A 16791-nucleotide genomic window follows, 5' to 3' on the forward strand; every position below is an offset into this window, starting at 1 on the left:
TAAAAAGACATGAAATGGAAATCAAAGTTGTCCCGTTTCCATTTCGACTTTAAATAGTCTTATATAACATGTTAATCAGTGAGCTTTAGGGGTACTTGCAGATGGATTTTTTCCCCCATTGTTTCCCACTCTCTGTGCTAATTTAGCAGATAAGGGGGTGACACCGACCTTCTCATTTAATTCTTGGCATGCAAGCGAATGAGCAAATTTGCCAAGGCGACGAACCTTTCCTTCAAGCTCGCCTCAGCCTCGCCAAATTTTTCTCTGAACCGCCTCACCTCCACTGGCAACCATCTCCAGTGTGTTGCGCCGATGCTGCACATTGTCTAATGCAATATTAAACTTCTTCGCCGTCCCATTAACGCTATTGACTGTGACCAAATGATGCACTGAGATTCAATTTTAAATACAAGATTTCAGTGTATTTTAGATTTCTAAAATACTGCCAAGCACCCGACTGCACTTGCCTCCACTCGTCGCCACCTCTGTCCCGTCCAGAATGCGCCAGGTGATGTGAAGGCAAGTGTGACTGCGGGTGTGACCTTAGAGCACATTCAAGAGATTTATTTCCTATTTTCTGTTTCCTGCTCGGGTCGCATAACCACCGGACAAGTTCTATGGGGGACAGAGACTGGGAGCTGCGTGTGATTGTGTATGTGGGATAAAGAAGGAGAAGGAGAAGAAGCAGTGTAGGCCCTTTATCAGACATGGTGCAACAGCACAGCACTGGATCACACAATATACAGTACAGGTCTGCATGCATGGGACTCATCACTCATTCTTAAATGTACATCTCCGTGTGTGTGACTGTAATGCTCCAGCAACGACCTTAGTTGTGGTTTTAAATGTGGGGGTTCATCTGTTCTGTTGATGACTGTGTAGATGTTTTGAACCTTATGCACAAGCGCATCTGAAACCGTGCAGAGACGGCTTCGGACATTTTTTGTTGTCGTCGTTTTGTTTTTTTCCGTTCTACTGGGATTTAAAAAGGGAAACCATCCAAAGTTCGAAAGCTCATTCACCCCATCTCCGTCAAAAACGCGTCGAGGAGCCTCTCGGCAGGTGAAGGCGCCACTTTGAAACACGTCTCCTCTATTGCTCGCTGTGTTTCTTCTTTGTATTCTTGTGCCTATGTGTAATCACTTCTTCTGTCGTTTTTTAAATTTTTTTTTGTTTTGTTTTTTTGTTGTTGTTGGTTAGTTTCTGTGATGTATACCTCTAATGTAGAATGTAGGACTGTATTTGTCAGATATGTGTCGCCATGCTCTTTCACGTTTTCTGTTGGTGTCTTTTGTCTTGTTTGTGTGGGACCGACTACGTACCATCAGTGTCATTATGCTGAATAGGAAGCAGGCTCACTGATTTCCCCTGAATCTGCTTTTTGCTGAGTGTAAAGAATGCCGGCCTTCATGTTTACAACATGGACATACTGTATACTGCCAAACATGCAAGACCGTACCAGACTCCCCTCTTAGTAATCCACTTCTCATCCCTGGTGCAGCTGTATTCTCAAGATTCTTTCTTTCCTTTCGTCACCTCTTTACTCTCCATCCTCTTTTAAACCATCGGAGGACGGTCAGGTTGTGTCCTCTAGCTGTGTTTCTTCGTGTCTAGTGTCGTGGTGCGCGTGTTCATGTCAGTACTTGTGCCTACTGTGGATCGCATGCTTTAGCCCTTGACTGGACACAAACGTTGCTCACAAGCTCCTCTTGACCCTTATGTGGACAAACGTTGGGGATCCTTATAAAGTTATCAAGGGAACCAAATAACAACTTATTACAAATTTATCATATGTGTTACCAGTTCTGTAAAAACAAATAGGAAATAAAGGCCTTTTAACTACCATGACTGCTTTGTGTTCAATGTGCTGCCGCCTCCGATTGCGTATTAAAGGCACAAACAAACGCATTCATCCTTTTGCACTTTAATAAGCCAAGTGAGTGAACCAACGTGTGCATATCAATTATAAGTTATCATTCAACACATTTCAAACTGTTCAGAAAAAAACATTCCGCGTACGTCAATATGTCTGCAGCAGCTACACGTGTCGTAGCCCATTCGTAGGTCTGAGTAAATCCGTGACTGGATGTGGCCAAACGTAAAACCAGTGTCGCAGCACGCTGCCCTGGTTGGACTCCAAAACCGTCACATTGTTCAAGGAATACATGAAACACTGAGGACTTTGGTCAACTCGCCAATCAGGCGAAGAGAAGACAGATACCAAAACCCTTCATAGCTACGTCACACTCCGTCCAGAGACTCCAAAGGGATTTTAATGCAAATTCACTTTTTTTTTTTCAACAGTTCCATTCATAAAATATGATAAAGCTTCTGGCTGATGAGGGACTATCGCGAACAGCGTGCTCTTTCACAGTTTTACCGTCTCTTGTGTAACTGAGGGATTTTGAAGGTTTCTGATATTTCGTGGGTCCCAGCCCCAGTCACCGCGGCAACCGCATAACCGACAAGCAATACACTATTATCTTAATAAAGCTCTGATTTATTACGGTGCTCTAGTATTAGATTAGATGCTGCAATAAACTGGCAACCCTGTAAGTGAATTTATTAAATTGCATCTAAATTAGAATATGAGTAGTCGCCACATAATGAAAAGTGCTGGCTGCGGCGTAATACTTTGGATTATGTACTCAGATCTTTAAGTAAAAGTAACAATGTCACAATTTAAAAATACTTGATTACAAGTAAAGATAATACATTCAGAACTAGTGGATTATTATTACTGACGAATTAACTTTGCGTGAAACATCCAAACATTGGAGCTGATTTAGCTGGATTTTACCGTGTAATAATTCACTGAATAGATTAAGTGGGCTAAAACTTACGTTGTGGAGACAAAGTACAAAGTAACTCAAACTAAAGCAGTAGCACTCTAGACTCGTCCTTTGAATTGTGCATTGAAGGCCACACAAAGGCTTTAGAGAGAGGGATGACTCAGTGATTTTGGTAGTTGCATTTTCATCACCTGACACAAAGAGACGGCCGACAAATCAACTACGAGCACTCGCTGTATTCCTAAAAACAAAACAGAGTAAACCAAGAATGAAGAGGAAATCTAATAAATCCATAAATAAATAAATATATCTCTATGACAAAACATAAGGACATTTTCATTTGCACAGACTCCGGGTTTTTCCTCTGTTCTGATGTTTTGAAGATAAGCTACTGAATTAAAAAAAATAAAAAAAATAAAAAACAGAAGGACACACGGACAAAAGGAAAAAGAAGCAAGACAACTGAAAACACACCAAGACGTGGCAATGTGGTAAAACTAAATCATGTTCTCATGGAGACTGTACTCCTCTGAATGTGACGCATTCTACAAGGTGCTTCAATCCAGTACTCTACTGTTCAGACTTAATGTACTGTCTATTTAAAATACCGTATATAGTAAGGCCACTATCACTTGCAAGGCAATACAAAATAAAATAAAAACACACATATTTCTCAAATCCTACCACAAAGTAATATGCAAAATGCTACAAATTGGACGGAAACCTTTATCCAGTTGGAACTGTGGGTTTACCAAAGGCTTGTTTTGTGCAATTCACTATGTATCCTTGGGCCAAAATACACTGAACCGTAAGTTGGATAAGAAAACTGTAGAAAAACACACCCGCGGGTTTCCAAAAGGAAGACTGGGGTTTACTGTTATGCTATAAAATCCAAATTTAAGAGGCACTGAGTAGTGGCCACAGGAACAGCTGAATAACAAACCTGAGAAACCCAAAACATGCGTCTAATTAAGCTTCAATTTCTTCACCACGGAGAGAAAAATGTTCATACTTAGACGTGAAATGAGTTGCTCTTACTAAGCTAATGTAAAAACTAATGAGAGAAGTTTTACGCCTCTCTTCAAAACAGTCTCAGTCAGTAAAGATAATATCAAAACGCTTTCTTTTTCTTTTTCTTTTCTTTTCTTTTTTTTTTTTTTTGCAGCAGTGCACAATGTAGCAGTGTGAAGTCTCAATGTGTTGGTGTGTAATATCAGGTACAGTATCTACATGCAAAACCCGGCATCTGTTTGGACTGGACCTTTGGAAACGCCTGGTCCTGCTTTGTACACGTGAAATAATCTATGTAAAAACAACACGTATCTAGGAGAGGCAACTGTAGTAACTCCTTCTGTGAAAGTGTACAGAAAGTAATTAACACTTCTCTTTGGATCTTCGCAAGTTCCAGCGGGCATTATCAGGGTCTGTTTCTGAAAAATGCCCGTCACCGTCGCAGAGAGGAGTCAGAACCTGGGACCTTGTGGATAATTAAACTGCCACGTTGTGGTTGGAGTATCCACAGACGCAGAACAGCAGCTTCAGACGTCTTTTTCATTTGGACAGTTTGCTGATGACTCGAATGAGGGCCCCGTTCTCGTCCTTTAGCCTCTGGTTGTCTGACTTGAGCTCTGTTAAGATCTGGGACGACACAAGGACAGGAGTGATATTAGAAGATCATTTTGATTGTGATTTACATGGCTCCTGAATAAGTTATTAAAAGCTTCAGGCGATACAGTGACAGTTCAGTGGGATAATGCGCTGAATTGGATAAAATATCGTAAACCACTGCAAACAACAAGTGGACTAACCGATCACTAAAGTCTGAGGCCAAGCAATGAGGACATGCTTTGCAGTACGGCATCATGCAGTAACGTCGACCGAAGTTAGAGCGAAAGAAACTAACCGATAGAGGGTCAGCGTCCCAAAATCTAGGTCATGTCGCTCGTGTGGAGCAAACAACTAAAAATAACCACCCTCTTTGTCAAAGTATTTCCCCTCTGCTGGTGACAAACAATAACGCTCTGCTCTATCTAGCTCGGACACGGTGCTTGTTTGAGCAACGGCACCTGGCATCATCATGTTCTTAACCTGTGGCTAATCCCATGTTTGGAGGCAGTTTTCTGTCCTGTTGTCTCTGTCACGCTCCACAATGACCCTGTGCGGAAGTTCCACCGCAGCGAAACACAAACACAGTCAAAAGAAAGAGTGCGACAGTTTGGGAATACACAACAGGAGAAGGGTGACACCATCCTTTACAGAAGACATGAAGCTGTGGCTAGTTAGCATAGCTTAGCAGAAAGACTGAAAACATGAGGAAACAGCTGTCTCTGTCTATAAATAAATACATCTGCTTATAAGTGCCTCTGAAACTAACTGGTGTTTATTTAATCTGTTGTTGGCTCCGGTTTCAAGGGACAGTCACATGCTAGTTAGCTATTTCCTGGCTACAGAGACAGTGTTTTCTCTCATCATGATACTGAATATTTAATGGTTTCTATTTTTTTTGTCAAGCCTTTGGCAAGAAACCAAGAAATATAGCACCCCTGAACTCTGTGTGTCATCATCTGTAAAACATTTATTTGATTAATTAATAAACACCTGACTTTAAGCTGTTACTGAAGATTTAGGCCAAACCGAATTTCATTGTAACTTTGTGACTCTAACAAACAGCAACCATCACCCAACTAGAGCCGGTCGCTTCCTCCTGCCTCAACTTTGCAGCGTCACATTTGGCGTACAGACATTAACCAATCTGCAAATCTGCGTGTTGCCCAAAAAAGTTATATAATCACGATTCATGAGCAGAAATACACACAGACACTAAATCAGTTGTGTGTCTGCGGCTGTGTCTCACCCCGCGACGCGTCTCCCGTTCATTTCTGAAAGCTAATGATCTCACACATTTCATTTCCAGAATGCCTATTTCCTTAGGAAAACAACTTTGCATTGATTACACAGCACATTAAACAGGACCTGCATATTTGCCGCGGAATCAGTAGCTGCTGTAAATGCTTTTATGTTTTATGATGCAGAGTCGTCTTAATGTAGTGTTTCTGTCATGTGAAACAGCACGAATGTACTGCAGCTATAAATACACTTCAAAGAAGGATTTATGAGAACTGTTTTGGCGGCAGCAGAGTTTCTCAAAGGAGATTGGGTGAAATGAAAAAAAAGAAAGAAAGAAAGAAAGAAAGAAACAGAGTGGAGCGAAGGATGTGCTGCAGAGTGAAGGGAGTGAGCATCGAGAGGGTGCAGGACCTGCCTGAGAGGAGGCTGTAGAGGCACCAGAAGGAAAGAGGAGTGTAGAAGTTATGTGGCTGAGGAAGGAGGGAGGGAGGGAGGAGGGGAGGAAAGGAGGGCAGATGGTCTCAGGGGATCAGAGGTCCTCTGTCTCCGGCATGGAGGCCGTCTCAGAGAGGCGGGTGAGGACGCGCAGCATGGCTCTGTTCTCAGCCAGGAGACGCTCGTTCACCCTCCGCAAGGCCTGGACCTGAGCCAGAGCAGGGAAAGCCTGCATAGAGGAGCAGAGACATACAGAGAGGGGCGGCCGACAGAGAAAGCATGCGGGGAACGAGGCCATGTGCAAAGAGACTCGCATCCAGTCACACAGGCATGCACTCGGACACTTACACAGGAAAGAACTGAGGGAATTATCAGAGAAATACTTGTGCAAACAAATATTCACACAACAGGGATATTTTGAAAGGAAAGAGCAAAGTTAGACAGAAATGGAAATGATTAAGTCCATTCTCCTCGGGTGTGTGCTCATCAAAACTGGGCCTTGTGTGGAGAGGTTTAAGCTGTTATTGTGTGCATAGCTTTGTAAAAAGAGGGAATTAAAATTCATTGAAATTCACCAAACCCAACACTCTACTCTGTTTCAAACTTTGCACAAGAGACTAAAAGTCAAAGGAATGGAAATGATTCATTCCCCTCCCTCTTCTTGGCCTGGCTGTTTGAGGTAAACCTCAGAGTGGTTGGACTGAGACGTCTGTGGTTTGACGCAATTCCTGAAGTTAAGCCACGGAACCAAAACACACACACACATACACACACACACACACACACACACACACACACACACACACACACGCGGGGCACTTACAGTGTTTCAAGCCACCCAAGCTCAAGTTTGCCGAGGTGAATGTGGCCACAGATTATGTATAAAGAGGGAAACCAAACGCTTCCTATGACACCAAAAACATTTCTAAAGAGCAATTTGATGCAGGCTGTGCTTGGGTCTTCATGCATGTAATGTTCTCTTGGTGTTGGAATAAAACAGTGCAGTTTCTGGAGAGGTGCCCTTGGCAACGGAGAAGAAAAGGACAGAGTGAGGCGAGAATGCATAATGACCAGCATCCTTTATTACACTCTGTTAATACTGAGCTCTTTGATATTAAATCAAATCTGACCACACTCTCGGGTTCTGCAGATAATTCTGCACACTCTCTGCTCATTACGTTTTACAGACTGTCAGGAATAATTCAGCATGTCTGTAAGAGATGTAAGAAAGTGATCTCACGCTTCAGACAGAGACACAGTTTTGGAAAGGTAAAACTAGGACACACAATGACGTTGACATGAGACACTTGACAACAGGGAGAGGCAGCGTTCGTGAAGCTGAGGAGTTTGTCCTAAACCCAAATTGCACCCCCTATCAGTAGGAAAAGCAAGATCAAACTGGAGAAGAAGATGTGCTGGTGTGTAAGCAAGAACAGTAACAGCTTAATGCATTTTCTCACTTGTGCTCAGTGAGCGTCGCATTTGCAATTTTATGTATTTTTTAAGTGTTCAGATTCCAGCTGTTACTTGTTTGCTTGTGAAAGTCAACACTGATAAATCTTCAGGTCTTTGGGAGCTGCTGGTATTTTTCCCGCCCAGTAGGTGGTGCAGTTTGGCACAAATCTGACTGAACAGCTCCCCCTTGTGCAAATTCTGGACTTTGCTAAATGTGATCGAGTGACTGTGAGTGAGAACAAGCCAGTTTCCCGAGGTGCTTAGCATCTTGAAGAATAAGAACTAAGTGGTCTTGTGCCTGTGCCCTCTACTTTGCTCTCTGACGCACTTCTGAGAGGATAATGAATCCACACGTGGAACAGAACAGAAACGTGTGACGTGACAGGCAGGTGTCAATCACTCCTCTAGATCGTAGCAACCACTCACCCATCCCCCCTCCCCTGAGACTGCCTGCTCTCAGGGCTGGTACCCACAGCGGAATCGCATTGGGGGGTCCTTCTGAGGGAACCATGACAACAAGGGGGTCAAACATCAGTCGCTGGCAGGACACGCTGTACTGTGCTGGAATATCCTCGTCACTTTCTAAATATATCATATATTTCTTCAGACTGGAGCCACGGGTTTACTTTATGTTTAATTTATCTTATTTGTTATTGCTTGCACATATACACTGCAGACTACATCTTGGCAAGCCTGAAATCTCTCTGTAGCTGCGTCCTCTGTTTCTTTGTGGAGCAGAATGCACACAGAGCAGCACAGGAATGTCTCACAAAACTAGGTCTTTTGCTCTTGGACGGGGTTTGGTATTCAGCTGGAACTAGGTCACAATGTTCACCCCAACAGTGGGATAAGTGGAGCAGGGGAGCAGCAGTGCAGACTCCTCCTCAGCCTGGCAGGAAGTGGACCAGCAGAACACTGTGGCTAATGAGCCTGAAGCATTAACCTTCCCTCTCCTTGACTCCAAATCCACCTGGCTCGCCACAACCCTGGAGTGCGCTACATGTGCGCCCAGCGCTGTAAAAACACTTTAGGTGTGCTTGATTTAGCATGAGCGAAATGGGCTCTGCTGGAGGTGGGTAACTTCAAGAACCGTTAGTGTTACAATGGTGTTTGGAGATCACAACGCTGAGATAAATAAAGCACAACTTGTATTTGAGAATAATAGAAATAATAAAAATATTTATACGAGTCGTTTAAATCCAGGGCGTAGGGACTGACCTTTATTTCTTCTTCCATGTCCGACACTCTCTTCTCAAGAGCATGTTTTTCCTGTGAATACAGAGAAACAACTGAAAGTACTACACTTTTTATGGTCCCCCAGAAACCTAAAGAGGGAAAGGACTATAATTTGAAACAGGCGAGAAAATTGGAGGAAATAAAAAGACACCCATCCATCCATCAGTACCAGAGACACGTACCCTTTTCTCAGAATCAAGTACTGTAGATCTTTCTGCTATCCTGTCGTGCCTCTAAAAGATAGAGCGGAGATGTTACTGGGAGGAATTATGATTCTATTTTAGCTTGAATGTGATTACAGGAAAGTAATGAAAATAATTCAATTATCAGTGAGATTTTTTTTTTTAAACATGTTTTCGAGAGGTACCTGAGTGACTTTGTCCAGCTGGGAACGTATCTTGGTTAACTCGTGTTTGCTGTCCTGCAACCTGGACTTCAGTTTCTCATTCTCATGCAAAGCCTCTGCATACATCTGAAAGAAGAAAAACAAGAAGAAGAAGATTAAGGAATAAATGTATTTAGGTTTCAGCTTGAGATTGTAATCAAAAATCTAAATGCATCATGTATCAGTGTAACATTATTAAAGGTTGAAGCACAAATAACAGAAAGTATATGCTAAATAAACACAATTTAAATAAACTTTTATAACTGTTATTAATTGAGAAATTACAATTTTTGTTTGTCTTGTGTGATGTTTCAATGATTCCGAAAAGATTTTTCTCCCATAATGCTTTGGTGGACATAAACAGGAAGTAACACGTTGTCTTGGAGCATCTTCGCTACTTTGATGTAGCTTCGGGCTTTATGGTAATATGTGTAACATATAGGCGATATTATAAATACGCCGAATTAGACATTGAGAGTTCATGTTTGCTGTGCAGCCATAGGTGGGCAGACAACTTTCACCGGATTACTCTGGCATTGAAGAAAACCTAAAACCCCGCAGATTCACAGGCAAGTTCTGCAGCTTGAAGGCGCCTCTTTAGTGTTTCTGAGAAACTTTTTTTTTTTAGCAAGCTTATTTGTAATGGTGTTCGGTATCTGTATAAAAGTCAAGTCACGCTGAAAAAGAAGAACAGTTTCAGTTTCAGAGCTTTTGGGTTATAAGGGCCTTTCAGCAGTAGTTGCTTCATGTTTCACCACAAGGCAAAATGCCCAACGATGCCTATGGCTGTTTGTATATCAGACACATATATAACACATAAAAAAAGTCTTCAATTTAATTCATGAAAACATTTTAGCCATCTGTAAACATTAATGTTACATATAAAATGCTTTTGTCAATGATTTAAACAAAAACTGTCTAATTCCCACTATTACTGTTTCAGACCTCTGATCATATTTAAAATAGTTAGACCTTAAACAAAGTACATTTTTATTAGCTAAACCATTCAGTTATTCATTTTTTAATTGTGTCTTGAATTATTAGTCATTGCAGAGTATCTATTTTTGGAGCAAACTGGATAAGCTGCGTGATTTTAATTGAATCAGATATTAAAACTCCTTAAGTTATTGCCTTGTCAGTCGTAGTAAGTATCCCATCAACCTCACAACCTCATGTTACTTTATTTTTTATGCTGTTTTTGTTGGACCTCGACTTTATTTTATGTGCAAATTCTCTGTAGGAATTGTTCCCTAAAAGTCTAATTTGGTTATTGGAACTATGTGGTAATTGTTCCGCCTTCCTATCCAGACGTGATGTTCTTTCAGATACAGCTGAAGATAAAGGTTACTTGCACTCAAATTTGTACCTCCCAGTGCTGGTGCCAGGCTGCAAAGAATGCGCTGAGGCCAGATCTGTGTCTCAAGCACCACTCTTGAGATCGTGCTCCCTGCTGGGAGCGACACTTATCTATTGTGTCATCGTAATTCCTCTCGATCGAGCTGTTTCAATAAATGTTTCTGGGTAAGGCTCGCGGGCCTCCTGAGAGTCCTTCACAAGGCGTCCATAGCAGGAACATTATAAAAATAGATGCGTAAATCAGTCCGACTGTAAGGGAATGTGCTTGTTTAAACAGCAGAAAGAGTTACTACCTTCTTATAGTCTTTGACAGCGGAGTCTTGCTCCTGTCTGTTTAGGGCAGCCAGCCTCGTCTCCCTCCGCGTGTAAGCGCTCGTGCGGCCCGCTGATTTGTCTGCTGCACTGTCTCCACTGGAGTCATATCTAAGAGGCAGCACAGCTCGCAGTCAGTACACGATCACGGAGCACTTAGGCCGAATCGTTTTAAACACTTTGGCTTTTATTTTTAATTTCTTCCAGAATGCACTGTTCCTTAATGCCAGAGGGGAAAAAAAGCTAAGTCCTTACCTTGACAGTCTGTCATGCTGGAAAACAAAGAACAAACCATAGTTAGTTAGTTCAATCACTCGGCGCAGCATGGAAACAACACAGTGCACCAAAAAGTCCAGATTTATTTGTTTGATAAGACCAAACAAAGAATACTTTCCGTTTTGAGATGGAGCAAAAACAAAACTTCCAATTGAATTACCGCGGTGGCCTGTAGTCCCGGAGGGAAGAAGTGCATGCAGGAATGAGATATAATTCATCCCAACGCTGCACTGACAGAGTTCACGCGGGTCAAACTCCCCCAGTGGGCCCGCTTAATCTTTTAGAATGGGCGGCTGCCAGGCAAATGCCCTGCAGCATAAAGATGACATGACATCAGGAGTCAAGAATCTCCTGCGTGACGTTCCACCGTCTGACCTCAGACAACAGGCTGATATCGCACTGTCCTGGCAGTTTTTTTAAAATTTTTTTTTGCTGGTCCAGTCTACGCAGCCGCCGAGTGGCCTGCTGTGACCACATTCTGTATATACCCCGATCAGCCACAACATTAAAACCACTGACAGGAGAAGTAAATATCATTGACCATCTCGCGACGATTCAGTGTTCTGCTGGGAAATGCTTGGACCTGGCATTCATGTGGTTGTTACTTAGACACGCACCACCCACCTAGACCAGACCAGGCACCACCACCCCATAACAATGACACTCCTTGATGGGCGGCAGCCATCCCCAGCAGGATGCAGCCTGACACGGACACACAAAAACAGTTTAGGAGCAACTCAAAAAACACAAGGTGTTGACCTGGCCTCCAAATTCACTAGATCTCAAACTGACCAAGTATCTGTGGGATGATCCACATGGACCCAAAGGCAACCAATGACAACATTCTGTTGCCAGACACCACAGGACGCCCTCAGAAGAAGCATGTCCATTCTCTGATGAGTCACAACTGTTTTGGAGCCACAAGGGAGACCCACACCGTAGTAGGACAAAAGTATTAAGCTTGATCAATGTACTGCAGACGAGGGGGCGTGAGAAGAGGGTGACTTCAGCTGTTTGTGGTTAATATATGATTGTAAATGAGAGTGAGGGAGAGAGGGGGCCGTGGTATGAGGTCAGACCAGCCCGAGGCGCGTGCTGCAGTCTTGTAAATTTTTCTCCTAAATTTAAAGATTTGGAGCAGCTCTCCTGCCACGGTAAGAAGCCCTTAAACACCTCTGTTTAGAAATGCTTCACAGTAAACATCTTGTGTGGTGCGGGCGAGCTGTCGGAGAGAAGAAACAGATGCAGTTAACGGAATATTTTAGTTTAGGAGGACAATTTGTTTGAAAAGGAATCCTTACTCCTGCGTACGCGTTAGGAGAGTGGCGGGGGTGGGTGGGCGGGGGGGATATTTCACGCAGCGTCACAGGAGCTATTCCTCAGCTAGTGTTTACATAACTGAGCCAGCGCTGCCTGTCCTTATGTGGTCATGCGCTTCGGCAGAGCAAACCAGGAAAAAACGGACCTCCGTGACCCCAGATGAAAAAGGGCCAAGGATGGAGGCAAGAAGAGCTCTCGCTTACTCCGTTCTCTTTGAGCAAAACCAAGGAGATTCCTCGGGCGGATCTGGTATTCGTTCGTTAATCAACGGATGTGATTGGACCCCTGTCTGCACGAATAAACTATCACAAAGCATCCCTTTCCGGATTACCAGTTCCAATACGCAAACCTACTCCACAGTAAAGGCTTATGCAATGGGAGAAATTAGGTTTTTCAAATTTGAATTCCAGTGAGATCTTAAAGGTGCCTTGTGGGGATTATAGAACCTGATTTCTTGTGGGTAAAAAGCAAGCAAAGAGTCCTCACAGCTAATAAGTGCATTCATGCTGAACTGAAGTTACAAATTGCTGCAGAAATTGTGATGGCAGCCGCACAAACTTGAAACTCTTATTAGGAGAAAATGAGGAAGTCAGAAGCAGCGCATGTAGTTCGGCGAACGATTCGAGGCCCAACAGACGTGGGAGAAGATGATCAACCTACGGGGCGTTAGATTGGTGGAAAGTGCCTCTGACACATCGCTCGCTTGAAACACGAACACTGTGTGAACACAACTGCGTCCAATTTTGTACCTTGCCAACTTCACCGTGCACTCTGGCGGGTGTCGCGAAAAGCCTGCCTGCGTGAGCTCACAGTGTGTAAATGATAATGTTAACAGCGCTTTTGCAGGAGCCAATGAAAGGCTCATTAGAGGACTCCCTCTCACCTCTTTCTTCTTCTTCTTCCTCTTCTTCTTCTTCCCTCTTTCTGTCACAGCGTCACTCTTTCAAAGTCGACCGGACGACTGCAGTAGGAAAATAAGCTAAGCTACACACACTCTGCCGCTCTCTCTCTTCACTCCCAGCGCTGGGACTAAATCCGCACACACGGCCATAAAAACAGGTTTCCATCATCCTCACCTCAGCCTATCCTGAGGGCATCTGTTTTTTTTTTTTTCATTTGTATTATCACGTATTTAAAAATACCCTACATCAAATGGAGGAAGACATTCTCAGATCTTCTACTCAAACAACAGCATGGAAATGTTAACAAGTAGTTTGAGTAACTTCTTATACTGTTGGTTACGTTCCTTCTGGCCTAGTGGCACCTGTTTTACTTTTTTTTCTTTTTAATGCGCTGAGTAATTTCACCTTTTTGTGCACATTTGTAAAACAAAAGTCAAACAAACAAACAAAAAAATGTTTGGAACAACCTGTTTGATATTTAAAAATGTGTGTTTTTTTTAAGCTTTTCACAGGCAAAAGTCACATGAAATTCGCACTGATTCTGCCTCCAATTGGAACTCTTGACTCTTGCTCAGGTCGCAATGTCACATCACAAATCGTGAGGGATAAACGCTGCCTGGCAACCGTCTCTTTTTCTCATCTATTAGTCACCAACGGTTTAGCAATGACCATGTAACTTACTGTGGGAAGTGCAAAGGCAAAGTTAAATGATAAACTATCCTCAGAATTGTTGAATCGTAAAAATACATATAAATGGAATTACATTTTATAGATTTATCATCTTTATCCCTCATGTGAATACCTCATGAGGGGATCTCTCTTAGGGACTCCTCACACGAACACGATAAACACAGCCTTATTTGAAGGTGGCACTAAGTACTTGATTTCACCACTGTACACATCTGTCAAATGTTGAGTGCGCGAAAATGCGTCCCTGTTTACTTTCTTCCCGCTGCGCGCGGCTGTCACACGCTGTATTTTACTAAAGATAATCAGGGTCTCATCCGAACATTTTAGCAAGTTTTTAGCAAATACTGCGTCGGCCCGACTCCTCGAGCCTCTGCTTTGAATTTCTCTCCCAGCACAACTCTGCCAATTCAGACGGAGCCGACATCCCCGGATAACGGAGAGCCCGAGGTTCACCGTGGATACGGCGGAGCGGGGCTGTTTGAAAAGCGAGCGAAAGAATCACAACACGCGCTCGGAGGCGAACGCTGCCGGGAGCCGAGCTGCAGCGAGCACATCTGTAGCGTTGCATGACATTACCGTGCGTGTCTCTAAATAGACAGAGTCACGTGTTTTCTCGTTTCTGTCTTCCCCTTTAAATGTGCCTGTCACACAGCGTTCAGCTCAGTCTGATGCACTGACATAAACACAACAGTCAAATTATGCCCGGGAGAATAAGCCACTTAGACAGAAGTGGGGGAAAAAAATAACAGGAAATTACGGTAGGAATGTTTCAGTCCGAAAGACTTTTCCAAAAAAAAAATGTGGTCAGACGCTCGGTGCTTTGGAGCAAAAACACGCCTGAAGGTCAATTCTGAGATCATGTCAATTAGTCGTGTGCATGCATGCTGCCGTGCACAAATAAACTCACAATCTGAAATGATTAAAGACGACAGCACATGTCTAGATATTTATTTCCTTAATCAGTTAATCAGCTATGCTCTAAAGATAAGAGAAGTTCTCAGTTCAAGACGATGTCCTTAACTTCTTCGTTTTAGATGACAGACTTTCAAAAAACTCAAAATATGCAGTTTACAGAAAATAAAAGCAACTTATTCTCATATCGGAGGAGCTGAAACCACAGAATATTTTGCGTGTTCAGTTGAAATTTTTACTTTAATTATTGGAATTGTTGCAGAAATCTGTCCACGTCTATAGAAAATAAAACCCTGAAAGTCTTACACGACCCTCATTCTGCACAGACACAAGGATATTAATGATATTGACCAGTTCGTGGAGATAAATTATTAGCATCACTTTGCATTTGACAGAACTTTAAAAGGTGAAAACGACCAGATCAAATCTTTCCTGCTGGACATGTTTGATAGTTGTTAAAAAATTGCTTACTCTGTAGTTTTTCTCTGTAGGGGACGGAGAGGACGGCGGGGACTCTGTCAGTGATTTCCTGGTGCGAGTCAGGTCCTTGGTGCGTGGGTAATAGGATGACATCTCCTTCCTCTACCCGGACACGCAGGTCAACCTCTACTGAAACATTCACCTAGGCCGCCGCCAGAAAACAGCCGCAACGGACGCACAGATTCCCTCAAGCAACGGTGACGCGGATGTCCATGACCGCGCTGCAGGGGAATCCTCGGCAACAACAGGTGAGTGTGTATTTGTGTGTATGTACGTGTGTATATATATATATGTGTGTGTGTGTGTGTGTGTGTGTGTGTGAGTGTGTGTATGTGTGTGTGTTTCAGTCTAGCCTCACACTCCCATGACCTGGCGAGAGCTACGCCTAAGTTTGGAAGGATTTCAGATGCACAGTCACGTCTTCTTCAAAGCCCGGGCAGTTGAGCAACAAATCAGATAAAAATGCAGAGAGCACCAAAACAAAATAATCTCTGCAGATCACAAAAACAGAGAAAACGAGTGTTTAACGAGGAAGGCAAACAAATGATTATCCCTTGTCTCCGCTCTGTCAGAAATGTAAGGGGGGGAGGAAAAAAAAAAATGTCCAGAAGAGCACGACCAAGAGAGAAAAGTTTGTGCTGCCTCTTCCTGTGTTTCCCAAAGTTATACACTCTCTTGCCATCTCCCTCCCTCTCTTGCTTTCTCTCCCTCCTTCTCCTTTCACTGTTTGGTCACCCTCCCGGTCCCTCCACTACCACCCACTCACCCCCCCCCCATACACACCCCCCCTCCAATCCCCCACGGCCCCCTGCCTCTCCCAGCTCTCTTCAGATTTGGCAGCTTTCTGTGGCGGCCTGCCAGAGGCTCTGCTATAGACGGACTCGGCACTGAGGTCTAAAATTGTCCAGTGATGTGAACAGGGATAAGGGGAGGTGGAGCACAAAGAGAAAGGGGGGGGGGGGGGGGTCGAGGGGGAGCCGGGGGAGTCGGGGCTGCAGCGGTTTGTGCCCAGGAAGGTCAGCGCACAGTACTACCTGAGGAGCCGTCAACAGCCACGGAGTGCCGGGTAACTGCGCGCCCCACAGCGCGACGAAGGGGAGGTGTTGTTAGTGTGAGTGCTACACGGTGTTAGCACGGAGCTCTTATCTCCTCTGCCTAAAATCTATTACATCGTGCTTCAGCCCCCAGAGGTTAATAAAAAAAAGAAAAATCCGTTTTATTGCACAGCTGTGTTGACTTTACTTTTGTGAGTAGGCACGGGTTGATGAAATATGTTGCTGTTCCGTCTCTCTTCAGAGTCACTCCTGTCAGAAGAGTGATGAAGCTGTTAGCTTAGTGAGTGGACAAAACCGGTCGGATTCAAATATGACAAAGTCTTCCTACAAAGCACTCT

The 16791-nt window shown here is 43.6% G+C and overlaps 1 protein-coding gene across 3 annotated transcripts; it reads right to left on the minus strand.

The window, feature by feature from the left end:
* Positions 1–1908: 1908 nt before the first annotated feature.
* Positions 1909–16120, minus strand: LOC125011494 (protein phosphatase 1 regulatory subunit 12B-like). 3 transcript variants are annotated; one of them, XM_047590751.1, is made up of 8 exons: positions 15390–16120; positions 11074–11090; positions 10800–10929; positions 9133–9237; positions 8948–8998; positions 8748–8798; positions 6055–6303; positions 1909–4430 (listed from the first exon to the last, which is right to left on the minus strand). In XM_047590751.1, exons 1-7 carry the CDS (start codon positions 15489–15491, stop codon positions 6169–6171), a joined length of 591 nt encoding a protein of 196 aa, XP_047446707.1. In that variant the 5' UTR covers positions 15492–16120; the 3' UTR covers positions 1909–4430; positions 6055–6168. The 3 variants fall into 3 exon arrangements, with proteins under 3 accessions (XP_047446707.1, XP_047446712.1, XP_047446711.1); XM_047590756.1 differs by lacking the exon at positions 6055–6303 and adding an exon at positions 7956–8027 and having other exon boundaries at positions 15390–16116; XM_047590755.1 differs by lacking the exon at positions 6055–6303 and having other exon boundaries at positions 15390–16115.
* Positions 16121–16791: the final 671 nt, after the last annotated feature.

The sequence above is a fragment of the Mugil cephalus genome, chromosome 1 (genome assembly GCF_022458985.1).
Source record: "Mugil cephalus isolate CIBA_MC_2020 chromosome 1, CIBA_Mcephalus_1.1, whole genome shotgun sequence".
Lineage (NCBI taxonomy): Eukaryota > Metazoa > Chordata > Actinopteri > Mugiliformes > Mugilidae > Mugil > Mugil cephalus.